The sequence below is a fragment of the Capronia epimyces genome, assembly GCF_000585565.1.
Source record: "Capronia epimyces CBS 606.96 chromosome Unknown aczIQ-supercont1.1, whole genome shotgun sequence".
NCBI lineage: Eukaryota > Fungi > Ascomycota > Eurotiomycetes > Chaetothyriales > Herpotrichiellaceae > Capronia > Capronia epimyces.
The window spans coordinates 4,962,976-4,985,890 of record NW_006912904.1 but is presented as its reverse complement, the minus strand read 5'-3'; the positions used below and the strand labels follow the sequence as shown (position 1 = coordinate 4,985,890).

General features: G+C 53.0%; 11 protein-coding genes across 11 annotated transcripts; 7 read left to right on the top strand and 4 right to left on the bottom strand.

Moving 5' to 3' along the window:
* Positions 1–213: 213 nt before the first annotated feature.
* Positions 214–696, bottom strand: A1O3_01811 (uncharacterized protein; the record flags this gene model as incomplete). The annotated part of the gene is made up of 1 exon (XM_007731954.1): positions 214–696. One exon carries the CDS (start codon positions 694–696, stop codon positions 214–216), a length of 483 nt encoding a protein of 160 aa, XP_007730144.1.
* A 687-nt stretch (positions 697–1,383) lies between these two features.
* Positions 1,384–2,110, top strand: A1O3_01810 (uncharacterized protein; the record flags this gene model as incomplete). Its single annotated transcript, XM_007731953.1, has 3 exons — positions 1,384–1,521; positions 1,597–2,005; positions 2,055–2,110. The coding sequence occupies 3 exons, from the start codon at positions 1,384–1,386 to the stop codon at positions 2,108–2,110; spliced, it is 603 nt and encodes a 200-aa protein (XP_007730143.1).
* Positions 2,111–3,399: 1,289 nt separating this feature from the next.
* A1O3_01809 (uncharacterized protein) lies at positions 3,400–4,062 on the top strand (the record flags this gene model as incomplete). Its single annotated transcript, XM_007731952.1, has 1 exon — positions 3,400–4,062. The coding sequence occupies one exon, from the start codon at positions 3,400–3,402 to the stop codon at positions 4,060–4,062; it is 663 nt and encodes a 220-aa protein (XP_007730142.1).
* A 13-nt stretch (positions 4,063–4,075) lies between these two features.
* Positions 4,076–4,699, top strand: A1O3_01808 (uncharacterized protein; the record flags this gene model as incomplete). The annotated part of the gene is made up of 1 exon (XM_007731951.1): positions 4,076–4,699. The coding sequence occupies one exon, from the start codon at positions 4,076–4,078 to the stop codon at positions 4,697–4,699; it is 624 nt and encodes a 207-aa protein (XP_007730141.1).
* A 220-nt stretch (positions 4,700–4,919) lies between these two features.
* On the top strand, positions 4,920–5,619 carry A1O3_01807 (uncharacterized protein; the record flags this gene model as incomplete). Its single annotated transcript, XM_007731950.1, has 2 exons — positions 4,920–5,002; positions 5,061–5,619. 2 exons carry the CDS (start codon positions 4,920–4,922, stop codon positions 5,617–5,619), a joined length of 642 nt encoding a protein of 213 aa, XP_007730140.1.
* Positions 5,620–5,874: 255 nt separating this feature from the next.
* On the bottom strand, positions 5,875–7,773 carry A1O3_01806 (uncharacterized protein; the record flags this gene model as incomplete). The annotated part of the gene is made up of 5 exons (XM_007731949.1): positions 5,875–6,200; positions 6,255–6,512; positions 6,562–6,677; positions 6,737–7,506; positions 7,576–7,773. The coding sequence occupies 5 exons, from the start codon at positions 7,771–7,773 to the stop codon at positions 5,875–5,877; spliced, it is 1,668 nt and encodes a 555-aa protein (XP_007730139.1).
* Positions 7,774–8,609: 836 nt separating this feature from the next.
* On the bottom strand, positions 8,610–9,195 carry A1O3_01805 (uncharacterized protein; the record flags this gene model as incomplete). Its single annotated transcript, XM_007731948.1, has 3 exons — positions 8,610–8,893; positions 8,954–9,048; positions 9,113–9,195. The coding sequence occupies 3 exons, from the start codon at positions 9,193–9,195 to the stop codon at positions 8,610–8,612; spliced, it is 462 nt and encodes a 153-aa protein (XP_007730138.1).
* A 623-nt stretch (positions 9,196–9,818) lies between these two features.
* On the top strand, positions 9,819–10,547 carry A1O3_01804 (uncharacterized protein; the record flags this gene model as incomplete). Its single annotated transcript, XM_007731947.1, has 1 exon — positions 9,819–10,547. One exon carries the CDS (start codon positions 9,819–9,821, stop codon positions 10,545–10,547), a length of 729 nt encoding a protein of 242 aa, XP_007730137.1.
* Positions 10,548–10,809: 262 nt separating this feature from the next.
* A1O3_01803 (uncharacterized protein) lies at positions 10,810–13,107 on the top strand (the record flags this gene model as incomplete). The annotated part of the gene is made up of 5 exons (XM_007731946.1): positions 10,810–11,261; positions 11,317–11,738; positions 11,803–12,319; positions 12,398–12,752; positions 12,778–13,107. 5 exons carry the CDS (start codon positions 10,810–10,812, stop codon positions 13,105–13,107), a joined length of 2,076 nt encoding a protein of 691 aa, XP_007730136.1.
* A 264-nt stretch (positions 13,108–13,371) lies between these two features.
* A1O3_01802 (uncharacterized protein) lies at positions 13,372–20,928 on the bottom strand (the record flags this gene model as incomplete). Its single annotated transcript, XM_007731945.1, has 6 exons — positions 13,372–14,262; positions 14,312–19,732; positions 19,784–20,146; positions 20,204–20,472; positions 20,525–20,669; positions 20,722–20,928. 6 exons carry the CDS (start codon positions 20,926–20,928, stop codon positions 13,372–13,374), a joined length of 7,296 nt encoding a protein of 2,431 aa, XP_007730135.1.
* Positions 20,929–21,522: 594 nt separating this feature from the next.
* Positions 21,523–22,827, top strand: A1O3_01801 (uncharacterized protein; the record flags this gene model as incomplete). Its single annotated transcript, XM_007731944.1, has 2 exons — positions 21,523–22,325; positions 22,386–22,827. The coding sequence occupies 2 exons, from the start codon at positions 21,523–21,525 to the stop codon at positions 22,825–22,827; spliced, it is 1,245 nt and encodes a 414-aa protein (XP_007730134.1).
* Between the last annotated feature and the right edge of the window lie 88 nt (positions 22,828–22,915).

The following is a 22,915-nucleotide window of genomic DNA, read 5'->3' as shown; positions in this document are numbered from 1 at the left end:
GCTCACGATCCATGATAAAAGAGTCTAATTCCATCAATCATACAGGATAAGTCCTGGCGAACACATCTGTCCCCTACTAGGGATTGAGGGCAAAAGTGTAGCATGATCAGATATACATTCGACGCGCGCGCGGCTCCAGCTTCTATGAAACTTTCTATATCATACTGGGTCTGACCAGGCGATGTGCTACCCTCAAGAAGTGGGACAGGCTGGCTAGGCGCCCCCGAACACCTTTTTCGTGTCAGTACCCTGTGCCCAGATCTTCTTCATCCACATGTGCGCGATCCTCCATCCCTGGGCAGTGCGTTGGAATTCAAAACGGTACGGGCCACCAAAGGCGTAATGGATTTCTGGTTTCGCTGTCTCGGGAGTGGCGCAGAACCAGAGGTATGCGGTGCCGGTCGCCTTGTCTGAGCCGTCCACCTTGAATTCCATGTTGGTCATGGTGTGCTGAAGACCCTCGAACTGTGCCTCTACACTGGCCGCCTTGAGGATGGCCTCTTTGCCCACGATGTCGCCCCAGGATTCAAATGTCATGATGGGGCCGTCCTCGATGTAGGTGTCCGCGTACCCTTTCCAGTCTTTGGAATCGGCCGTGGTGCAGTACGCGTTCAGCAACGTTTGCAGCTCATTCTTGTCTTCCAGGATCTGGAGACGTTTCTGGAGTTGTTCGATGATCTTCGCCTGGTCGGCCATTTGTCAACTTGTTGTTCTTTTTGCTCGACGCTGGCTTTCTCCGGATGACTTGTTGGTACTGTGTGAAGTGTCTCTAGAGCCAAGATGGATAGGGAGACGGTCGGACAGCATGCCACGGCGTACTAGGTATCTTTGTTTGGGTTCTCTCTGCCAGTCCTGTTAGAGTTGGACTGCGAGGTGTCAATGATCTGGCGATCTATCGCACGGCATCTCGACAGTGAATGCGAAGCTTCCCCGTGGGCGGAAAAAAGAATGGGCCACGTCCATCTCCGCATTCGTCTCCCGCATTTATCTCGCGCGTCCCGCAATATGTAGACCTTTGTTCTCACGAGTAGATGCCGAAATTGATCCGTTCGGACTCCAGCACCAATTTCAATTCTGGGGACCGAACAGCTACCTTCACCGTAAGCATAGAATTCTTTCTGCTCTGTGTCTTACCCTTCGACTCATCAAACTCAATTTCGAAATGGAAGGCAAGGTATTCGCCCTAACTGGTGCTGGCTCAGGCATTGACAGAGCTACCGCGGTCCGACTTGCGGAACTGGGGGCAAGGGCATTGCCATCTGCGACCTGGATGAGGCTGGCTTGGAGGCGACACTGGCATCATGCATGTTCTCATCTCTTCTCGGAAGCGTTTTCTGCATGGCTGACGGCCCAAAAGGTAGCAAATACAGTGCAACTATCACCATGACCAAAGTCGACGTCAGTAATGCCGAACAGGTGAATTCGTGGATCAAAGACACCGTATCGGTGTTCGGCAGGCTTGACGGTGCTGCAAATGTAACTGGAATTGCTGGCGGGGATGGAAGCATCACCGAAACCATCGTGAGCGAGAAAACCCCCAGCTCCCCGAGGTGCGTGACCTTTTACGACTACTACTACTGACTCGTCGGCGACCAGGACCAACTCGCTTGGGAGAAGATGATTGCCATCAACCTGACGGGAGTCATGATCTGTATGAGGGCCCAGCTCCCACACTTGACTGTACCAGGTGGCTCCATCGTCAACGTCTCCAGCACGTCGGGGCTCAGAGGGCTTCCCAACAATGCCGCCTACGCTTCGAGTAAATTTGGAGTCATTGGCCTGACCGAGTCAAGCGCAGCAGAGTATGGAAAGAAAGGTATCAGAGTGAACGCCGTCTTGCCTGGCCCAATCGACACCAAGATTTTCCGCGAGGGCGAGGCGAAGGGCTTGTTCAATGCGGACGTAGTCAGCGCCGGCACACTAATGGGTCGAATGGGCCAAGCAGAAGAAGTGGCCAAGGTCCTGGTGTTCCTACTAAGCGATGATGCATCATATGTCACTGGAGGTGAGAGGTCCAACTTCCCTATTTTCTCCGATACTGAATATGACTCCAGCGCACTGGACGGTGGATGGAGGGTATGCGGCGTGTGGCTTCTACCGGGCTGGATGAATGATATTATCCAACTCTGGCGATACAACCGGGGTCTTCCGGCCAGTGGTTTAGTATGACTAGATTTCGATGGCCAGGGTGGACGCTGCATACTTGGGTACTGGAGGATCTGTGCCAGGGGATCACAAAGATGGCATAGCAGTAGTCGTTAAGTCCATCCATACACGCCTTGAATGTCGGTTTCTTGTCAAAGTTTGCGTAGTGGGCTATCAGGATGAGGCTGTATGTCTAGAAGAACTGACAGGAGTGGGCCGTGCTGTTATTATTGACTGCAGAAGGGGGGTACACTGTCACGGTTGACTGGAGGAGGGGGTGGTCAAACTTAGGCATTGACCTAGGCAATCCCAGCCTTGCCCCTTAGCCGGGAGGGTAGACACGCCTAGAATAGTCGAGGCTCCCATTGGATAGAGAACATAGAACATCCCTCCTTTAACAGGGGGAAGTTGTGAATGAATAGAATGAGCTTGGAGCGAACACCGGCAGGAAGAGGTACCGAAGTAGAAAGCAGCATTGCAGGAGCAGGTCTAGTCCGGCAAGTCACAAGACCAAGTCAGGAGGGACATCGGTATCATCTTCACCTGGTTGTTATATGGATATCTTAACAACGCTCTGGTGTTCATTGCGTGGCCCAGACGGCGGTCATATAGAGAGGTGAGGGAAAGAAGCGGGAAGCATTGTCGTCGGGGTCTGAATTCATCCTAGTTTCAAGGAGATGATCGACCAGCCGGTCCATGTTGAGCCATATGGCCATCTCAACATTTCCTCTAGGATATCATGGCCATTCTCATCTGTTTGTTGGGGGTTTGAAGCAGATATGATCTGACTGGCGCGCACTAGTGCCAGAGCTTGACCACCGGCTCTGGAGGCTTTAACGAGGGCGTCCATATCTGAAAGCTTGTAATTAGATTGGTCTAAAGTCTTTCTTTCTATCTGTCGAATCAGGCCAGGTCCTCTTAACAATTTTGACTACATATAGGCTTAAATTTCTAAAAACAAAACTCTCAATCCGTATAACTTCTTGTTTCGTTGCGTGGTTTGCCAAGAGAGGTAAACCTATTCCGCTGCCTCCCTCGTTGCTAGGTAGTCTTTGCCGTGCATGTACGGAGTCCGCTATCCGGAGTCCGCTCGAGCTTCTCCATTCCTTGCTAAATTGAGCGTTTGGCCGTGACGCGCTTATGTAACCCCATTTAGTCGCCATCCCGTCACGCCCAACAGCAACTCTATATAACTCCTGGATCTCTCGTCTTTGACTCATTATTTACTCGTCCCTCACTCATCCACGTCTGGTCATGGCTCGATCAGTCGAAGCTGCTCTAGTTGCTCTAGAAGAGGCTACTAACTTTACTGTACGCACTCCGTGGGACGAGCCATGGAGTGCACTGGCTAGCATACAGGAGCAAGATCGCGACACCTACGTAAACTGGCTGCAATCGATGCCAGCTCTCTCCCCTCAAACATGGAGCGCCATTCGCTGGAATTGGATTGCTTTTCTCTCAGCTACCAGTACCGAACCAAGCATCGATCTAGCTCCAAACCGGAAAACAGTTCAGTTCATCAGAGCCTCTCCCCAGCAGCAGAATCAGCAACGCTTTGACAATGACCGAAGGCTGCGTTGCGCTATTCAGGTTTCCATTTGGCGGCTTTTCGACGAGCTCGAAGGTCTCACTGAGAGATGGCCTTGTCAGGCACGCTTGGTTCTCAATCGTCTACCCATCTCGACCTCGACTCGACCTTTCCAGACCTTAGCGGCAAAGTTCAATTTCGCCCGACGCCGCCGATTCAATGCCGTCTGGACGGCCCTGCTGTGCTTCCTGGTACATACTGCTGATGACAACGGTGCTTTGGAAGAGATGGGATTACATTTGAGTGATGACACATGGGACGACATCCTGGATATCAAGTCAGCCCATCTCTACCCCCGGTATCCGGAGATGATACAGGACGCGTTGTAGTTTATGTGTCAAGATGGTTATCGATCCGCGCCCAACTCCTTCCACCAACCCCCTTCTCTGGTGGCTGATAGTCCTGGTGCAGTCTGCCATGGGCCCTCTCCAGCAATACGACTGTATCAGCAGAGGACAGTTCCAAGAGAACATCCTCCCTATGGATATTGATGTTCGAACCCGCGTCGAGGCGGTGCAGCTTTACGCAAAAGTCTTGATCTTAAACCGCGCCTTTCGCAAGTGGGGGCCACCCAACCGAGACTGGATCCTCGAGGTAGGCAATGATTTGAATATGGTGGACACCATGTGGCTGAATGAGGACACTGATCAGCGACCACCGGAGGAGCGTGATTCAAGGACTTGCGATTCAAAAGCCTGGCTAGAGATGCTTGACCGGCTAGAGGTCTACTCCGTGAAGTACCTAGGGGGGGAAGATGAGACGGTGCTTGCGAAAGCTTTGAAACTACTTCAATCGGTCTTGCCTGTCAAGCTCGTTTCTCTATCAGTTACTTACTCTGCTTACTTGATCCTACCTACTTTGTGCGGCTTGTTCTACATTGCTTTATATATGCTAACGTCTAGTGTGGCTACTTATGTGGAAAGTGGAGACGGCTTAGACCGGCCTGATTGGTTCTGGTGTTTCTAGCACATACTGTAATTAATCCTTAGTTTTGATCAACGCCCTTTGACACCAACGAGTAATTGGCTATAATGGCGCCATTCAGCACGAGATTTACAGCTATATAGCATATATTGCTTTGCTCCGCTTCGCTTACAGTAGTTAGATGGTTAACAAGCTCCAGCAGGACCATCTCCATACGAACACGAAGCCTCCTGTCTGCTTCGCGTTGAGACGCTCAATCGCGATGGCCATAGATCTAGATCGAACTGCCTTACTGCTGATTGACATACAAAAGGCCTTTGATGATACGCTATATTGGGGGCCCAGGTACGTGAACGGCTGTAACCATATCAGCCTTTATCGTTGACCTTACTCTTCTCATTAGATCAAACCCACAATTTGAGACCAATATCACCAACCTTCTAGAGAAATTCCGCGCGGCCCGTCAAATCTCCGCCTCCGGCAAAAAGCCCCTCATCATACACGTCCACCATATTTCGGAGAATCCAGAATCACCACTCCGTCCAGGCGCTCCCGGTGTAGCATTCCAAGACTATGCCCTTCCAGACAAATCGTCATTTGAAGTCGTCATCTCCAAGACAGTCAACTCGGCCTTCATCGGTACGCCACTGGAGGCGATCTTGCGCGAGCATAAGATACGCCGCCTCTATGTTGCGGGCTTGACAACAGACCATTGCGTCTCGACTAGTGTGAGAATGGCTGGCAATCTCAAGGTGACTGATGTTTTCGATGCGGATGGGAAAACACAAGAGGAAGGTGATGGGACTTTCCTTGTCGAAGATGCTACGGCTGCTCATGCGAAAGGTGGATTTGATGCTGAGCTGGTTCACGCTGTTCATGCCGAGAGCTTGAAAGAGTTTGCTACAGTGGTGAAGACAAGCGAGGTGATTGAATCTCTGGAGTCGATTTACCCAACTATCTAGACTTTGTCAGGAGACTTGAGTAGGCGCCAATGTTTGACATCCCCAGCTGTAGATTGTTGTTTGTTTTGGTAGCCTCTTCAAATGTTCAGTTAAGTCGACACTAGACTCAGACTGTGGGTCTTTGTGTCAAAGGTTGAAATGTTCTATATTCGCTCTCAAAGTGGTATAGGGGATTTCCACACTATATAGGTGTGGCCGAGTGCCTATACCAGCCTTCTGGTTGAAGCACAAGGCTGGGAATGCCTAAGTTAGTGCCTAAGTTTGACCCTTTGCCGCCTTTCTTGTCTTGATATCCTCCGCTTTGATTGATTTCCGCTCGGCGAGCAATGCGACGAATAAAGTCACCCCTGCTAATGCAATGCTCCAAATCCAAGCCTTTTTGAGCCCGTAAAGATAAGCTTCGACCACTGTAGACAAGTCATTTGGATTGGGAAATGCTCGACGTAGGCCCGAGGCACCAGCAGCCAATACTTTCGCCGGCGAGATGGCTGGGTTGGTGGAAGGAAGATGTGAAATAAGTTCGTTGGTCATGATACTTTGCGCTCCAGAAACTCCAATGGTGCCACCGACAAACTGGTAGACTGGACACCTCGTCAACAACTGGAATAAGCTCAAAGCTTGTTCGGTAGACTTACATAAGCTGACGGCAATTGCGACCGCCAGATCCTTGCGTTCAGATATGCTTTGGGCTACAATGGCCGGGACCTGGATGGTCAGACCCATTCCAATTCCAGCGACGATTTGATAGCCAATGTAATGTGACGCCGGAGAGTGAACTCCAAGGGTATAGATTAGACCGGCGCCGACTGTGATGAAAACAGACCCCAGCAGAAGGAAAGGTTGGTAGTACCCAACTCTGCCCAGGAGAGTCGAAGACACGAGACTGGATATTGCTGGTAGAATCAGCAACAGAAAGATCGTGGCCGGTTGTGAGTGACATACAAATTGACAGAACTGATGGCAGGGTGCGGACGCCGCTTGTCGACGGGGATACACCCTGCACTGCCTGGAAATATATGGGAAGGTTGTAGACCCGTGCGAAGCCAGCAGCGTTGGATCTAGTTTGAGGGTTATCAATGGACACAAAGTAATGGACTTTGACAAGGCAAACTCTTACAAAAAGCTAAAGACGGCACAGACGGCAATGCTTCTGCGTGTCATGATGGACCCAGGAATCATAGCTTTGTCACCTTGTTTCCACTCGATGAGAGCAAAGACGATCAGAAGTAGGCCAAACCCGACGAGTAAGCCGATGGGGATACTGGAGCTCCACGGTTTTGTGATGCCACCGTCTTGCAAGGCCAAACAGAAGCATATCAACGACCCCAAGAGGACGGCAACTCCGGGAAAGTCGAACAGAAGCGCCAGTTGCTTCGGCTTCGCCCTTGCAATTCTCGAATGAGCAGGAGTCGTGAAGCAGAGCAGAATGATCAGCATGGTGGCACCACCGATGGGGAGGTTGATCCAGAAGCACCATCGCCACGTCACATCCTGGGTGAACACACCGCCGAGCACGGGACCGAGCACTGAAGAGCAGCTCCAGACGGTGCCAAAGATACCCATGACGGCCGGGAGGCGGTTTGGAGGTGTGATGAAAGCGCAGATGACATAGCAGCCACCAGTGATGCCTGCACCGCCGGCACCCTGGATGGCTCGACCGACAATGACGGTGGTACTGTTCTGCGCCAGGGCGACAACCAAACTTCCCACCTCAAAGATAACGATGCAGACCAGAAAAACAATCTTGAGTGGAAAGTACTTGTAGGCCTTGCCCCAGAAGGCCTGGAAGGCCGCCAGGCACATGAAGAAGGATGATCCATACCATCCAACTTGGTCGACGCTGTGGAATTTGACGGTGATGGTGGGAATGGCGGTGGCGATGATATTCTAAGTGTCACCCTGTGGTCAGAATCTTCCAGGCCGTAGTCGAGGTCAAGGCGGTGCAGACGGACGTACCATATCCAAGGCGACGAGGAATTGGGCCAAGAGCAAGGCAACCAGGATGACCGCCTGGAGCAGGACACTGGGATAGGTGATCTGAAATGCTGGAGGCGCCGTGGCCGGTTTGGGGGTTGCAGGCGTATGGGTGACAGGGTCTCTGGCTGCGCTGTCGCTGGGGGCAGGTGACTCTGTCTTGAGTTCGGTAGAGGCCATGACCGCGTAAGACTCGGTCTGGGAAAGAAGGGTACTGTAGGCTTGCCGATCGGAAATGTGGGCGGTAGAAAAGAGATGTGATTGAGGTCGAACTGGTTGCTGGTCTCGCCCGCTACGATTGAAGCAGCTCCCACCGCAGTCCACACGTGCATTAATGGCATACACCAATACGAGGACGAAGTCGAGTCGCTCTCCTCTCCTACTACCATCGGTGCCTTTCACTCGGCGACTTCTGACCGGGCAGTTCTTGCGCACGTATGCCCGGCCTCTCTTGTCAGGGCCATTGATCACTGGCTCAACCACAAGCCCCGATTGTGCCTGTTCTCGCCGTCATTGGCTGTACATACTAGTCTCCTACGGGAGCCACTTCTCCGGCTTACGGGTTGATCAGCAAGGGTGAGAGGTGTGAAACACATTCTGGTTCTCTGATAGGGGAGAGTCTCGGCTGTGGTTCAAACTCCGAGACCGCCTGCAGATCCCGACGGCACAGGGAAAAAGCTTGATCATGTGGTACTACTCGTAGGCAGTAGGTACTGTATTACATGCAGTAGCTTAGGTTGCCCAACCTCTTCCCGCCCGTGACATCGATTTGATGTTACCATAGCAGGACGTGCCACACCTCCTTTGGGAGCTCACACCGCCGTATCCTCCTTAGCAGTGGTCGGCTCGGGTTCGGGGCGTCCAAGCCGGCTCATCATCGTCTTCCACTGTTGGCCTTTGGCAGGGAAAAGCATTCCTGTTCGGTCGGCCGTATTGCTAGCATCACCGGTGGACCTACTGGTGGAAATCCTGCAAGATCCTGTAAAGATGGGGAAGACAAGCTGATCAGTGTTTCATCAAGGAAGCAACAGACATCGGGGCGACCCACCCATTGCAAATGGCCGCATGTTGAGATAGATGGTTTCCCAGTGTCGTGCAGGGACGTCGTATACCTCGTGCATGATTCCCACATGGTACCCGCTCGCACTGGCCTGTCGCTGATATTCCTGCACCAACTTGGGATGCATGCTGCTGATGGCAAAGTGGTGCAGTGCTTCGGGTGTCTCCCAATACAACAGCCAGATGATGGTGTTGTTTGCGGAATCCTCCGAAGATACCAGGGCGGGAGTGTGACCGAGAACTGTGGTCGCGTCAGGCTAGAGTAGAGCAGTCGCTTTGCGAGGCACGGAGGCACACTTACAGCCCCATACTTTCGGGTCTTCTTCCAGCTGTTGGTACAGCTGCTGCATGCCTTGCATGATATCCAAGAGACCCGGTGCGAGGAGCCCGGCGGGACTATGGCAAACGGAGCATCAGCAATCCATCGTCTACCGGGCTCACGCTCCAGCAGCACGCGTACTGGTGTACTCTGGCCCCAAGCACCATTACAGTCACTTGCTTAGCCGACGGGCTCTCTGCCTCCACACCCTCCTGCGACAGCATCTTGGTTGTCCATCTCCCGGATCGCACCCCATCCAAGGCACTATTGTGAATGATACCTGCCGTGGCGGCTAGGCTGTGCCCGATGCGAACTGAAATGAGCACCAGCGGGAGAAGCATGGCCAGGCGGAGCGGAACCAACTGGACCAGGAAACATTGACAGAGCGCCGCTCCAGCGAGCCACGTAGACAGCGAGAAGCCATCTCGTATCGAAGCTGACACCGACTCCCGCATTGGTAACCGAAGATGGATAGGCGTGATGCTGAAGCCTGAAGGAAGGAGGTTTGCGTAACACTGCACCGAACTTGATGCGTGACTGCACTGGCTGCTTCCCACCCTGTCTCTTATATCGGCTCCGAGGTTCAGCAACAGGGTTGAACAGGGTAGAGGATTTGCAGTGTTGCATGACACTTTGCATCGGTTGGTGAGCCACGTCAGGCCCTCGGGTCCTTTGTAGCATAGCTGATTGGCCTGCCGGCTGCTTTGGACTCTATCGAGGCTGACATGGGACATAGTGTCACATAGACTCACATGACCATAAAACGACGTTCTGGTAGACTTCGGGGATTGTGGAGATGATCGATGATCGTGTTTCGACCATTGATCCTTGAACACTGGCGTGCAAAATGTTTTCAATTCAGAGCAGTCGTCCTGATCCACCCAACCCGGGCAATCACCGATCAAGAGTCCTCAACACCAAGCAACCGATTGGAAATCGCACAGATTCTCATGAGGCATACTGTCAATGCGCCCGGGAGGCTGCGGAAATCTGGTCGCTGATCCAGCATCTCCCCGAAGTCAGTCTCGATATTGTCATGGCTGCAAGCGATCAAGCTCTTGAAGTCTGGGGCAAATCTCAAGCTTGTCAGGCATGTCCCAGAAGCTTCTACGAGACCCTATCCAAGGTCTATGCGAAGCTGGTGGACTGGTTCGAGTCGGCCGTGGCCACGTATACCACACCCTCGGCGCCATCGTCCATCTCGGGAGACAAAGTCGCCAGAACTGACACTGCCGAGTCAGTGGCGGATGACCTAGCCACAACCACATCCGAGCGAGATCAGCGACAGCGATTGCCACAGAGTAGAGGTATCCGAGCATCTCCGGCCCGGGCAGTGTGCCTACCTTCGCCCATGTCGCTTGGGGAATATGAGTTCGATGAGGAGCAAAGCCGACATCTGGCCTTTGACCTGATCGGTAAAAAGCTGAAGGAGCTGGCCGCTGTACTGCACCAGATGCAGCAGATGCAGCTTGAAAGTCACAGTGATACGCATGATGTAGGACACGGCCTGAATGCCACGTTTGCTCGGACCTTGAGGTTGCTGAGCAGCCAAAATACCGCTTTGGCGAATAACTAGACCTTGGGAAACCGTATAAGAAGAGTCCAAATTCCGAGACTATGTGTAAACTCCCTTTCGATAAAGGCAAAGTAGAAAGGTGTCTACTGTGTACCAGACATTAAATTCTCGTGAACAGTCTGGGCCCATGTTCGGGTCATTTCGGTTCTGTCGACTCACTCGTGACTTATGGTGCTCACATCCCAGATATATTTTGACAGGGGACTGCATTTCCCACCACCTCGAAATCGAAGCAAACTCACAATTGTTCGCCCAAAGGGCCATGGCGAGAAACGATAACAGCCACGGCGAACGGAAGCCCACATTCCAGCCTACCATTCTTCCAGATCACCAGCCTCCATTTTGTCTCCCGGTCCCCGGAGCCCGGCCGACTCCAGGAGAGACGCCCCCTTTCCGCAATGCACGAGCTCTCCAAGATTTGCGATGCATTCCCGAGAACGGCATCAACACAGTCATAGACCTCGTCAGGAGGGCGTCACGCAAGTTCGGACCGCTCCCGGCAGTGGGAGTACGAGGGAGGATTCAGACTCACGTCGGACCCGGTCCAGGTCAGTCTGGTGGCGGCACAAAACAAACGTGCCTTCCAGAACTGTCGGGATACGAGTATACATCCTATCGCGACTATGACAAGCGTGTCACCGACATCGGTGCCGGTCTGGTCAAGCTGGGTCTCCGTCCACGCGGGGACAAAATCTGTATCTGGGCACAGACGAGGTAGGATGCTCCGGTCAGGATAGCAGCCGGTCTTCTTTATTAACACCCCTCGCAGCGTACACTGGCTAGCTCTGTTTCACGGGGCTGCGTCTCAGTCAATTGCGACGGTGACGGCCTACAGTAGCCTAGGATTGTCCGGGCTTCAGCATGCTCTGGTTGCCACCAAGACAGCCGCCCTCTTCGTCGATGAAGACTCCGTGTCTCGACTGGGAGACGTACTTCGGACCACCGTGGATGTGCGTGTGGTCGTGTACAGTGGCGACCCGGATTCCTGTTCAGCTGAAATCGGAAGGTTAAGGACAACTGCGGCACACATTGTCTTTGTCCATCTGGACGAGGTATCCTCCATTGGCCGCCAAAGCCCGTGTGCGGCTCAACTGCCCAATGCCGAGGATCTCTGTGCCATCTTCTTCACTTCTGGGTCCACGGGAGATCCAAAGGGGGTGCCCATCAAGCACAAAAATGTCGTTGCAGCAGGTACGCAAGTGCAAAACCCGCCCCGATATGCTCCCTCTGCTGTCGACTGACACGGTTTGCCTAGTGGCTGGCTTCGACATCGTCCTTGGCCGCCATTTCGACAACACCGACCGGTATTTGGCATACCTGCCCCTGGCCCACGTACTGGAATTTGCGTTTGAGCACTGCTGCTTGTTCTGGGGGGTCTGCTTGGGTTACGGGAGCCCGCGGACTTTATTTGACTCTGCTGTGTACGCATGCAAGGGCGACCTTCGAGAGCTACGCCCCACGTATATGATCGGCGTGCCAGCGATCTGGGAGACTGCCCGCAAGGCAATTCTTGCCCTGGTTCGAACATTCAGCCCCGGCAAGCAAGCAATTTTCTGGGAAACCCTGGAAGCAAAGAAAGCTGCCATCGGCAGCGGCGCCACCTTCTCACGTCAACAAGATGACACTGTTTTCTTCCAAGCTCGGGAACCGCTTGGCGGCAGCCTTCGGTTCATGCTCACTGGAGGTGGCCCGATCGCTGAGCCGACTCAGGAATTTCTTTCTTTCGTCGTAGCACCCTTGATAAACGGTTTTGGCTTGACCGAGACCATGGCGTAAGTGTCCACCACATTTCTTGCCCTAACTGGATCAACCTGGACCCTTCTCTGATCCTTTACGGCTGACTCCTCTAGTGTTGGAGGGATCATGGATCCATGCCAGTGGCATACGGGCTCTCTCGGCAGCATACCGGGTTGCGTAGAGATCAAACTCGTCGACCACGAAGAAGCCGGCTACACCACCGCCACTGAGCCACCCGAAGGAGAGATATGGATCCGAGGAGCGAGCGTGGCCGAGGGCTACTGGCAGAACGAAGAGGAGACGGAGAAATCATTCACACGCGACGGCTGGTTCAAGACCGGCGACATCGGCCGCATTGACGATCGCGGGGCGATTTCCATCATTGACAGGAAGAAGAACCTCGTCAAGACCCTCAAGGGAGAATATATCGCCGTCGAAAAGGCAAGTGCGCGGCAGCCTTTCCTCCGAGTCACGCTGACCTCCCACCCGGTAGCTCGAGTCCATCTACCGAGCCAGTCCGGTGGTCTCCAACATCTGCATTTCCGCCGACAGCACCAGGGCCAAACCCATTGCCATCATCATTCCCGTGCAGAGCGTCTTGCAAAATCTAGCGGCTTCTCCTCTTGACATGACCGATCCAGCCCGTGTTGCAGAGACCCAGCAGCTTGTCTTGCTTCGGCTGCTAGAGCATGCGCATCAGCACAATCTGCCCAGCATCGAGACGATAGAAGCCGTGGTGATATCGCCACTCCATGAATGGACACCTATGAATGTGAGTGACCTCAGACGCGGGCAAAGGAACACAGTCGGTGTGCTGACATGAAGTTCCACAGGGAATGACGACTGTCGTGGGGAAATTGAACCGGAAAGCTATCTTAAAAAGGCATGAAGAACATATCAGATTGTTGTATGTGGATGAGACGGAGCACGTATAATCCTTACAGTAGTGCCCCCATAGGTAGTATCCGTGCTTGTAGAATACCTCATTCAGCTCGTGTTATCTTGGTTCTCATGCTCGGTTTCCATCCTAACAACAAGTGATGGTAGTTTCCGAAATATCTCACAGACAGCCTCGACAGACCCTCTGCTACTCCTCCATCATGGCAATCAAATCCGTCGGAACCAGTGCACTCTTCTTTGCCAGCTTGACAGCCAACTGCGCCAGTGGAACTGGGGAAAGCACCTCAAACACAGACACGTCACATTTCAGCTCCTTAAACACCCAATTCCGCACCTCGATGGCCTTCAAAGAGTCCACGCCGAGCGCGTACAGTGGCTTGTCACCGTCGATATCTTCCGGCATGGCCGTCATGGCTGCAGCGAGATGCGTGCGCAGTGCAGTCTCGACAAGAGCTACCGCCTCTGTGCCGCTGCTAGCCTTTTGAAGCTGTGACTCCAGGCTTTGGGTTGGACCACCGGCATTCGAGTCCGAACGACTGCCAGAGGCCCTGCAGATGCGATGGTCAAACTTACGCTCCTTAGACCACGGGTTCAGGCTTTCCGAGCCGCGCGGAACCGAGCCGTTCAGGCCGACGAGGAGTTGGGCTGGTAGAGGTTGAATCGGAGTCGGAGACTCAGTGTGTGCTTTGGCCATCCTTGCCTCGCGCATCACAGCCTCGATCATGATCTGCATTTCCCGGTCTGTCACAAGTGCCGATGTCCAATGGCTGTACCGCTTGAGATAGTCCTCGATGGTGGCGTCGGCGTCGAAGTGGCTCGCATCAGTGACGAGACCCACGTCGAGTGTCGTGGCCGCGAGGCCCTGTGCGCGACGGTAGTGCGCCAAAGCATCCTCATACGTATTACCGGCCGCATAGTTGGCCTGCGCGGCGTTGCCTATAATCCCAGACATGGACGAGAGCATGATGAAGAAGTCGAGCTCTTTAGGCAGACAGTCATGCAGATTCCAGCTGCCTTTGATCTTCGGCTGCGTCGCCCCCATCCATTTGTCGAAAGTCATGTTCTCAAAGATACTGTCCTGTTCCTGAAATTAGCAGCCAAATACAACCGGGGTGGAGGGAACTCACCTTGAGAACCATGGCGCACTGGATCAAGCCTCTGATAGACCAGAGCTTCTCCCGGCCTAGTTTGGCGACGTTCATGACTTGCTCGCGATCAACAACGTCGCAGCTCACCGTGTCAACTCGACACCCGCGTTGTATCAGTTGGTGAACGGCATTCTCTTGACGTGTATTGGTCATTCCGGACCGGGACAGCAGGACCAAATGTCGAGCTCCGTGAGTCACCATATTTTCAGCAATTGTGAGCCCCAACGCTCCAAGACCTCCTGCGATGATGTAAGTTGCCGTGGGTTCCAATGACAGCGACAAGGGTCGGCGAGGAGTCACAGATATCATGGCATTTTTGTCAAAGTGGATGGTGGCACTAGAGCCCGGCGTGTCCCTCAACGTGCTCCACGCGTTTTCCAGCTTGTCAACGGAGAAGACGGGTGCAGGAATTTGCAACCGGATGACCGAACAAATGAGTGGAAGGGTGGCCTTGAAGAGACTCGCCAGGTTTGCCTCTCCCACTCGCCCCAAATCCACCCATGAGAAGCTAGCATTTTTATCGAACGCGTGTGAGCTGATATCAGTCAGTTCAAGCTTCACGCTCAAGTCGATGAAATGACCCGACTCGGCGACACAGCGACTCGCCTGGCGACGAGACGGTCCAGTCTGGTCATTGATGACAACGTGAAAGCCTTGTCCGCCAGTTGCTTTCATCAAGGAGCGCACCAAGTCTCTAGCTGAGGTGTCGAAGATACGTGTTTCAGAGACTTGATACTGGCGCATTAGTATGTCTCGTTCTGCTCTGGATGTCACTGCAACAAACACTTTGCAAGAATTGTGTCTTGCGATCTGAATAATGGCGATTCGGAGCGCTTGGTTTCCAACACTGACAAGAACACTCTGGCCAGCTGCCACACGGGCGATGTTATGCAGGGAATGGTACGCACCCATGGCCGAACTCAATAGGCGAGGCACCTCCCGGGACGTGAGGCCCTCTGGAAGTTTGCACACCAAGCATTGGTGTTGACGTACATGTGTCCTGAATGCACCACTGCGAGGACTGAGGAAAATGGCCTCGTCACCGACCAGAAGGCCAACAACATCTGCTCCAGTACGGGCGACAACACCGGTCCCAACACGGCCTCTTGCTGTATGCTGTGCGGTGTCATTCGGGACGCCCAGCTCTGACGAGTCGATGGAAAAGTACTTGATCTCAATCTCTATCTCATCGTCCGCAATTGGGGCCAAGGCAATCGGGTCGTCTTCCCAGTGCAATTGGCTGGTAGAATTTGTCGAGTCAAGGCTGACGAGTTTCAAGGGTCTTCCTTGCTGTTCTGATGCTGGAGCTAGAACAGGGGTGGGTCGTTCTGCATGGGCATTGACTTCTCCATCCAAGGTCTTGTTCCCGAAGATCCTAGGAACAAAAAGCGACCCGTTCCGCTCGGTAAACTCGGTCTCGGCACCTTCACGGACAGAAAAGTCCGGGTGCAGGGTCGCGGCGAAGACACCCCATACAAGCGCCGATGTAGATGCTTTTTCAAGGTCGATGGATGGCGAGAGGTCCAGGTGAGGAATAGCGATCTGGGGAATTTCCGTCCTGATCGTCCGAAGCAGACCGGTTGTCGGGGCAAACTGCACCGATGGTCTGCCTCGGTCGAGGATGCCACCCCTGGTCAGCCAGAGGACGTACGCCTGGGAAAGGGCCAGCTGTCGGAATTGATCAAATTGAGCTTCCGCCCAGTTCAGGACAAGTGGCTCTTCGATGTCCAGAAGCGAAATCCACTTCTGTCCGGCTTGGTCACCTATTTCACCAAGAGCCTTGGTGACCAGAGTGATGCCCTGGGCTGCAAAGGTGGCGCTCAAGAGCTGCCGGAACCGAATAAGCCGTGTAGATGCATTCGCTGGCTCAAGAATATAAACCACTTCGTTCTCTCGAGGAGCCTCGCGAGAAGAGGTGCTGCTAACCAGCACACAACCGGCGTTGTCACTCAATTTTAATAGAGTCTTGTTCAAGCCGTATCCTTCCAGACTACGTTCCAAAGTAGTGGCATCGGCATCGTCACAAAGGAGCATCAGCTTGGCACCAGCTGCGAGCTGTGAGATCCCTTGTTCAAGGTGATCTCGCTGGACGGGGTCGGTGGTATCATGGACAAAAATGACCAGGTTGCTGTGTTCTCCCGTTTCAAGCCATGAAGTGATTTGTACAGCCATCACGTTCGCATCCTTGAGTTTGGGATGGCTTTCCAGATACCTATGGACCTCAGGAGTTGCCGCTGCGATGGAGACTTGTGCCAGTCGCCTTTCAACTCCTGCTATTGGGGCAAATGCGGACAGGAGGTCGACGAGCAAATCCGCAGACCGAACAGTCTCGGCGACAGCAACAACCTTGAGATCAGCGCGTTTGAAGCATGCCAAATCCAGCCACGCTGCTGCTTTTGCGACGATGGAAGCCATGGCAGGGCCTTGATAGGTTTTGAAATCTCTTTCGACCAGTGCATTGGACCTCGCCAGGTTTAGAAGGTCGATGTCTTCCATCCAGTGTAGTTCGGAGATCCGCTTTGGCAGCATGGTCGTCTGTGGCCCGTCACTGCTGACTTTGGTGGCCGCCGAGGAGGAAACTTTGCGTACAATCAAGTTGTTCAGCGTGACCTTTGGCCCTGACCAGGACTTGTCCGACACAATCAGATCCCCAGAGGAGTCTCTCTCGTCGATCTTTCGGGCAGTTGCGTAGCCCACGAACTCCTCGCCAGCACGCACTGGCTGAGAAAGCGCGACGAACATATTCTCAATGCTGACCGGGACAGCAGCGTCGCTCATGGGATTTCCTTCGAAAAGTGCCACAAATATGAGATGGAATATGGCATCTAAAGTCGCGGGATGAATCACGTGGGGATACTCGTGGCCGGATGGCATGGATAATTTGGTGTCTGGAATTGCGACGATGCCATGACCAATCCGCCTACTTTCTATCGCAGCGGCGATGTTTAGATTGGCAAAAGCTGGACCATAGCCCATACCGACGTCTGCCAGTTGCGTGTAGAAAGATTTTGGGTCAATCGTGACGTTCGCCGCTGCTTTGATCGATTCGAACTTAGCTCTCTCATGCTGCCACTCGGAATCATCGCCTCTTCCGCCTGCTTGTTCCTCGTCAGGGACCAGCGAGAGCAGGCCGAAGGCGTGCCTCTTCCATGTTGCGTCGCTGTCGCGAGAGTAAATCGTCCAGTGGAACCATGAATCCAATGTCTCGTGAGGCCTCAGGCTCACGTTTGTTTCCACCGCTTCGTCAGAATCTGGCACCACCAAGCCGCGTTCGAAACGGACGTCATGGAACTCAATTCCAAGTACCATATGCTGCCGTGCCGCAGCTATCTGCAAGACAGCCTCGAGAGCCATGATCAGCATACCTGCCGCAGGATACAAGATAGTGCCTGTGATGGCATGGTCTTTCATCCACGGGTTCTCTGACAGCCGCAAGAAATTCTTCCACTGCGGTTCGTGTGGATTTTGGTTCTCAGTCGGAATGCCCAGAAGGTCTGTCCGAGGCTGAGTGATCAACCTGATGGCCGCCGAACTACTGGATTCATGCCAGAAGCCCCTGTTGTGCTGCCACGGGTAGGGCGGTAGGTGGCCGAGAGTACTCAATGCTTTGCTGTGGGCTGGATCCATATTGTTCACGCTGAGGACATCAATAGGATGGCCGAGCGCCCAAAGTAACCCTGCCGCTTCTGTAGCTGATTTGTCGGCTGGTTCCCCTCGACGTAGCACGGAAGTGTATGGAATCAGAGCACTTGCTTTCTTGCTTCCAGCTGCCGAAACACATTGTTGGAAAGGGCCCTTGAGAGCCTCGTGAGGTCCGATCTCAACTGCGGCGCACCAATTGACCGGTTTCTTTTTCTTTCCCTTGGAGCCAAGATATGAAAACGCAAGAAGATTGTCCATGGCTTCGGAAAATCGCACGGCGGAGACCATGTTCGTAACCCAGTAGCTAGCATTCACCCGGTTGGGTGTGTCCAACTGTTTGGTGGTGACAGAAGAGAACATCGGGACTCGGAAAGCGCTCGTAGGCTCGATGGCATTGAGCGACTCCAGGAAGTCTTGAGCAACCGCCTGCATATGAGGTGAATGGTATGCAACCTCGACCCGGAGTTTGCGGGCAAATTTCCCGTCTAACTTAATTCGTTCTTCCAGGTACGAGATGGCTTGAACATCGCCTGAGAGGGTCACACTCGACGGACTGTTCATGCAGCCGATAACGACAGAGTCTTCGGCAACTTCTTGGAGGTACCGCTGTGCCTCTTGCACAGTCAGCCCAGCAGCCAACATTGCTCCTCGTTTCTCTTTCAAACGCGATTGAATTTGGCCACAATAGTACCCTCGCATGTAGGATATCCTCACCGCGTCTTTGTGGCAAATGCCACCGGCAGCGTAGGCAGCCCCTATTTCGCCGCTAGAGTGACCGATTGTAGCACGGGGATTAACACCCCAGGACGCGAGTAAATCAACCAGCGCGATCTGGAGAATGGTACAGACTGGCTGGCAATGTTCCGCGAGATTGATTCTTGGGCCCGGGTCGCGGAGAAGATCGGCGGCATTCCAAGAACATCCGAGTTCATCCAGATACGACTGGCTTTTCGCCATGCTTCCGCAAAAGGTTGGGTACTTTAGCAGCTCACGGCCCATCAAGGGCCACTGTGCTCCTTGCCCAGTGAAGACGAATATGATGTTTTCCGGCTGTCCCTGTCGTTTCTGCTTGAGACTTGACAGTTGATTCAGTCCATCAGTGGCGAGTTCGTTCACCGTACGGCTGACGGCAAATGATCGGATGCCAAAGTGGGATCGGCGGTATGCCAATGTATATGCGAGATCATCCAAGTCGATATGAGGTCGTCTTCCATTCGAAGAATCTTCCAAAAGGTACTTGCCCAGGCTTTTCGACAGACGGTCCAGTCCATTTTGATCCTGGGTAGAGAATAGCAGTAATTTGAAGTCTCCCGAGCCATTCTGTTCGAAATCAGCCCCTTTTGAAGAGTATACCTCGCCTGATAATGGGGGATTCTCCCGAGTACAGTGGCGGCCTTCAAGTCCCCGGCTTTTGAGATAGTGGCAGGCGTCGTCGAGAATCACATGCGCGTTTGCGCCTCCGAAGCCGAAGCTGTTGACACTTGCACGGCGAAGACCGTCGGATGGCCAGGGCATGGATTCAAGTGGCAGGGCGAGTTTCCAACTTTCGAGCAGGAGCTTCGAATTCAGACTCTTGAATCCCACTAGACCGGGGATGATCGCATTCTCCAAGCTCAGAACTGTCTTGATCACACCAGCGAGGCCAGCCATGCCTTCAGTATGACCTACATTTGTCTTGACACTGCCGACGTAAAGGGGATCGTCATTGGTACGGTCAATGCCAAAACTGGCACCGATAGCCGAGAGCTCAATGGGATCCTAAAGTCCTTGTCAGCTACCATGATACTTTATGTGGGCATAAGTCCCTACTCCTATCTTTGTCCCTGTTCCATGTGCCTCAAAATAGGTTGTTTGTGCGGTCGATAGTCCGGCAGTGGAATACGTGAAATTGATAAGCCTAGACTGAGCGTCTTTGCTCGGCATGGTAATGCCTGGCGTCTTCCCGTCCTGGTTGGCACCACTGCCTCGAATGACGGCCCGAATAGTGTCACCATCGGCGAGGGCCTTGGACAATGGCTTTATGAGAATGGCGCCGATGGCCTCACCACGTGCATAGCCATTTGCTCTCTCATCGAAGGAGTGACTGATGCCGTCAGGGCTCAACATGTGCATGGATGAGAGCTGAGAAATGAAGTTCGGGTGGAGGATAAGATTGACACCAGCTACCAGAGCCTGGGAAGTCAATTTGTTAATATGCAAGCGCAGGATACATCATCATGATCTCCCTACCTGTTGGGATTCTCGTAGCCTGAGGGATTGACATGCTAGGTGAAGTGCGTATAAACTCGAGGAACACGCCGTGTCAAGCGTCAAGCTCGGACCGGTCAGGTTGAAAAACCAGGACAGACGGTTTGACAACATGGCGCGGCTTGTCCCAGATGCTGCATTCTGTGGCAGGTTGAATATGTCTGACTGGCTAATGCGTTCGTAGTCATTGGTCATGACGCCTGTATAGACCGATGTCATACTGCCCACGAGGTTCTCCAAAGGCACACCGGCTGGAAGATAGTTAGCCGGTTCTACTCTGCAGTGACATTTACTAGCGCCGACCATTTTCAAAGCATTCATATGCTACCTCCAGGATCTGTCGCTGCATTGGATCCATTCCCATTGCCTCTTTCGCAGTGATGGAGAAAAATGGTGCATCGAAAAGCGAGATGTCGTTGTGTAGAAAGAACCCGCTTTTCGGCTGGACCTGTGAACAAGCGATGAGCCCCTCGCTGGTCAAGTTCTTCAGGGACTCTTACCGCTCCTCTGCGATCGTAATCGGGATGCTGCCAGACATTGGTATCAAAGCGTCCTGCAGGGACTTCGCCATGTCCAGAACGCTGATGGACCAGCATGTCCCAGAATTGCGAAGGTGAGGAAACATCGCCTGGAAAACGACATGATATTCCCACAATGGCGATGGGCTCAATACAATCCCCATAATGCTCGTTCTCCGGTAATGCCATGATTGTGCTCTCAGGAACTGGTAGGTTGGTAAAAGACCAGAAGAAGGCACAACCCCAGGTGCAGCGAGCCTGACTGGCTCTAAAACCCGATGTACCAAGTGAATCTCATGCGTTTTGTATGAATCAACTTTCAGAGTTTCCAAGGTTCAGGCTGATTGGTTCCATGAGCATGTCCAAAGTCAGAGTCCAAGGCCGTTGAAGAAGTGGCGACGCCTGACTAAACGGATCAAAATTGGATTCCCTGGGGGATCACACAGTTTCTCTGAGGATTCCTATGGCAAAGTTGGGCGATAATAAAGGGCCCGAAGGGTCATAAAGTTGCCGATCAGGGACAAATGACAGTCCTGGACTCTGCTCTCGCTTCTCCAGCCTTCCACGGCAGATCTGGCCAATGGCTATCAGATTCGGGTCTTTTTAGGCTCTTTTGAGGCATTCGACTCACACGCGATCCTCCGCACTAAGAAGCCTCTTGTGGTTGTATTTCTGAGTTCACTTTGGTTGCATCGACCACGCAGCTGCTGTTGTGAGTATTGACATGAATATATGTCTGACCTGTTCCGATAACTGGGTAGAGTCATGACAGAGCCTGCAATCATGGCCGCCAGCACGGGTGCATCCTTGAATCCCCTTTCGCACCCTTGGACACTCCTCGCCGCACAAATCATCCTGACAAGTCTAACTGTGGGATTCACAAAGCCATCATGTTTCATACGACCTGCGATGCTGCTGCCGATACTTTGCATGACGACTGTCTATATCTCAACGGCGCGAACGCGTGTAGACAATATCTTCCAACTGAGTTGGGGAGGGTCTCAAGCTGTGCTCGCAACATATCAGTACATCGACGTGGCCATCGTGAGTCGCTGGAATTTCGAGCATTCCGGTCCGGAACCTAGAAACAAGTCCGAGAAACAAAGGTCACCATTCGGAGCTGATAACCCCTGGAATCGACTCAAGTTTGGGTTGTACGCGGCGTCCAGCTTCCGCAACTGCGCAACAGTCTTCGAGACACGTGGTATAAAGCCTTTCAACAGGAAGGATCCGTCCTTCATCCCATCAAAAGAGCGGTTCATTGTCTCCGCCACGATGCACCTGATCGCATGCTATCTAACGCTAGATGCTCTGACTTCTTTGGGTGATCCCGACAAGCAAGCGGTGCTGTTTTCGGAATCCAGAATCCCTCTGCTCTCTCGGCTGGACCAGGTCACAATGCAGGAGTTGATTGAGCGTCTGACCTGCTCTTTGGTCTTCTGGATTGTCAATTACTTGGTGTTGTCGACCTCGGTCACGGCTATCAGCCTCATTATGGTGGGAACGGGCTTGTCCTCGGTGGCATGGTGGAAACCACTGTTCAATATTGACAATGGATTTCCTTATACTGTCCGCAGGTTCTGGAGGTGAGTACGATTTCCTGGTGTTCGTCAGACCTTTGGCGCTGACAGAACTCCTCACGACAGCAACTTTTGGCATTTGTCGGTCAGGAACCGCATCTTTGCGCCCAGCGTGTATACTGTACACAATATCTTGAAGCTGCCTCGTGGTTCTGCAAACAGTCGATACATGGTTCTTATTCTCACATTTGCCTACTCTGCAGGCTTCCACGCGTTGGGAGATATTTCATGTGGTATCTCACCTCACAAGACAGGTGCATGGCTTTTCTTTTCTGTTCAAGCCGTGGCAGTGATGGTGGAGGATCTAGTGCAGTGTATGTGGAAGCAGATATTCCCTGAGACGAAAAGCCAAAGGCAGATCGCCCCATGGCAGATCTGGGTCGGCAGACTGTGGGTGTTTCTATTGATGTATTGGTGTACCCCGTTCTACGCGTACCCCGTCACGGCGCACAATGGTGATGGCCTCATAGTGCCTTTCAGTGTCATAAGGCGTATGTCTGTGTGGTAAGCTGAGGACAAGATGAACAAATTGGAGAATATGATGTGGACAGTCAGACTGGTGGCAGAGAGACAGCGTTGGCAGTCAACAACTCCGG